Genomic DNA, 3,127 nt, shown 5'->3' on the forward strand with positions numbered 1-3,127 from the left:
TGGCACATGGAGGAGAAATGGATGACGGAGGAAGACCAAATGACGAGCACCGTCTTTGGTCGCAGCGGGGTTTTCAATCAGGAGACACAGGAGAACGTATTCGGATACGACATGAACTCGGCAAAGACGCATGGTGATCGGCCGGGTGATATTGCGGCCTTTTCGACGGCGTCGCAGGAAGGAAAACCAGTCATGCAGGGCGAGCGTAAGGACTACAGTCCCACCGGCATCTACGCCGACCATGAGGACTTTAAGACACGCGACGTGTGGGACTACAACATCAGCTCCGAGATGCGCTCTCTCTTTGATACATCTGTGGACGCAAAGGATGCCCACAGTCTCAACATGATGCGCAAGTCGTTGGAGAACATCCGCGCCCAGCGTGCTATGGAGAAGATGAAGGAGACAGTGCTGAAGAACCCCGGCCGCTCTGAAGATCCACTGAACGTTGGCGGCATGGGCCATTATAAAGGAGGCAACGACGGCGCTGCTTTCGATCCTGCAGCAGCGGAAGAGAATACAGCAGCAGCGAAGCGAAAACGGGAGGAGGCGGCATACCACGAGGCCCTACGCCGCCGGCATGGCATGAAGGCGCGTCCATTTGGCGATGAGGACCTTAGCGGACTGTGGGAAAAACACTAGCGGTATTTAGACACACACAAATACACACATAGGGTAGGGGATGAGGGAGAGAGGGGGTGTACTGTTGGCGGCGTATGCCACAATGCCGTATTCAGAATCTCTTTCCTTTCACCCTATTTCCATTGGGGATGTGTGCCATCTTTTTTTTTTTTTTTTTTTGTGCCATAGACATGTAAAACCTGCAGTGACGTAAAATGAGTGAAATATTCTCCCCTCCCTTTTTAAAAAATTTTTACTTTCCGTCTTATTTTTTTGTGTTATTTTGTTTCTGACATGACGCACATCGCAACCCAAAAGAAAGAACCTGAGGGGATATCATTAGAGATGTTAAATCCCGGCGCCCGACCGTGGTACCCATCATGTGATGGGGCGCTTGGTGTGCATGTGCCGCCAGTGCGTCGGCAGAATGATCCGTACCAATTTACCGCTGTGCATCGGCCGCCCACACCGCTCTGCGGTGACATGGATCTCAATACCATCCAGCTCGATGCACTCGGCAGCGCCGTGGCTCCCGCGACTCCTGCACCCGCGGCGCCATTGAGGAAAGGACCATATCGCAGCACAATGCTTCTGGAACAAGACGTTACTGCGATCTTTGATTTGTGCAGGAAGAAGCAGCCGTGGAATAAAAACGGATGGATGCCGGGCTCTGGAACGCTGCGCGTTAGCTCAGGCACACTCTCGTCGCTGGAGTCACAGGGCGACTCACAGGAAATCCTCTTGACACAGGAGGAGACGTGTTGCAGAGCGGCATCCCGCACAGTGACGCCCAAAGTATCCATTCCTCTTCCCCGTTCTCAACGGATTGCCGAGCTTCGCCCAAACAAAATTGCTGTTCCGAGGGTTTTCACCCCTTCGGATCCGCCAACGGCGTTAGCGACAGCAAATGCAAATAAAACACCGACAACACCAGCAAAGCATATTATCACCAATAACGTGATCAAACCCACCACAGTGACTTCGAATATGGATGAAAATAATAAAAATAATACGGATAATAAGCGCCCTGCATTCAAAAAGGATGCTATTTATGATTCTGATGATGATGATGATGATGGGGCCGAAAATCATGAAAACGAGAATAATACCCAAATCAGTTCTAATGAAGCCGTTCAAAACAGGATACAGGAGGAGGGTTCAAAGCCGCAGCCGCCGTTTTCTCCACTGTCGGGATCTGTTACTTTTACAAAGAAGTCTAAACCAAAGACAAAGCGTGATGAGAAGTGGACGATTGTGCAGGGGAAAGCAGGCACCGATTCCGCCGGGGCGGCGGTGGTGGCATCACTGAAGAAGTCTGCGTCATTGACAATTCCTGGGAAGGTGCGGGAGAATGGGGCCGTCGTACGACTTCCAGGCTGGCAAACAGCGGAGAAAGGAAAGAGCAAACAGTGCCAACAACAACAACAGCAGCAGCAGCAGCATAGGGAGAAGGAGGATGGGGACGCCGGAAAAGATGAGGTGATCATTGAGGCAAAGACAAAACGTTCACGGGATTCACGTCGCACGAAGGGGGAGAGCAGCGATGAAGAATTACTGGAGGGTCTTTTGATTGGCGTGGCGCCTTCTGCCACAACAGTTGGTGCCACTGCAGCAGCGACAGCAGCATCCACCAATCAAGGTGCTCTTTCCACCGCTAGCGAAGGACCCCCTGCAGCATTTGCTATTATGGGAGTTCCGCTTGCTAGCATCACGCAGAGTGAGCAACTTTTGCCTTCGTCACAGGTGAGCATGCGACAAAAGAATGCCCACCGAAATTTCCTTCGCTCTTTGACCGTATCCGAGGCGTCAAATGTCAAGACGCTCTTGTTGCAGCGTGCGCTGCGACTTTTACCTGAGTCCAGCTACCACCAGTGCCCAGGATTGGTCTGTGCGATCCTTCTCGAGACGGGTGATAGCTGCGTTGACGTGGAAAAGAGCCTGCAGACTTGTTACAAGGCTCTTCATCTCGCGGAGAAACAAAAGCTTGACCTGTTTGAAATGCTGTCCCGTCTCGCTATTACGCGTACCTTTGCCCGTGTCATTGACACCATGGATGCACGCGTCAACCTGACACGTGCGGCAACGATTGCTATCGCCAAGAATGAAAAGGCTGCGCTTGGCTGGATCGCGATGCAAATGGGCGTGACACTCGAAATTACTGGCCTGTTTCCCGAGTCCCTTGCCTGGTACGAGGTGGCGGATCGTCTTGCTCGAGCCACCGAGCAGCCTCAATTGCTTTGCGATATTTATTGCTGTCAGAGCATTGCCTTCTCGGCAATTGGTGAGCTGGAACGGGCACAGCAGGCCTACGAATCATCGCGTGCACTTCTTCCACTTATTCCGCGTCATCGTCACCAACGACCACTGCAGAACTATGCCCAGCTGAAATGCCAGCTGGGTGATATGTTGTCTGCTTTGAGTTTGCAGGAGACCGAGCTCGAGATTGCCAAGGAATTGGAGACACACGCGCGACATCGCGTTGCATGGGTGCCATTGCCTGACGAAA

At 52.3% G+C, this 3,127-nt stretch overlaps 2 protein-coding genes across 2 annotated transcripts, besides 3 other annotated features; both read left to right on the plus strand.

The window, feature by feature from the left end:
- On the plus strand, positions 1-642 carry Tc00.1047053508471.10 (hypothetical protein, conserved; the record flags this gene model as incomplete). The annotated part of the gene is made up of 1 exon (XM_797804.1): positions 1-642. A coding segment is annotated over one exon (642 nt), but the record flags the coding sequence as incomplete, so codon positions are not given.
- Positions 1-3,127: a sequence feature (heterozygous, Esmeraldo-like haplotype).
- On the plus strand, positions 916-3,127 carry Tc00.1047053508471.19 (hypothetical protein, conserved; the record flags this gene model as incomplete). The annotated part of the gene is made up of 1 exon (XM_797805.1): positions 916-3,127. A coding segment is annotated over one exon (2,212 nt), but the record flags the coding sequence as incomplete, so codon positions are not given.
- Positions 1,680-1,699: a microsatellite.
- Positions 2,027-2,063: a microsatellite.

This window comes from Trypanosoma cruzi, genomic scaffold (genome assembly GCF_000209065.1).
Source record: "Trypanosoma cruzi strain CL Brener 1047053516851 genomic scaffold, whole genome shotgun sequence".
NCBI classification, from domain to species: Eukaryota; Euglenozoa; class Kinetoplastea; order Trypanosomatida; family Trypanosomatidae; genus Trypanosoma; species Trypanosoma cruzi.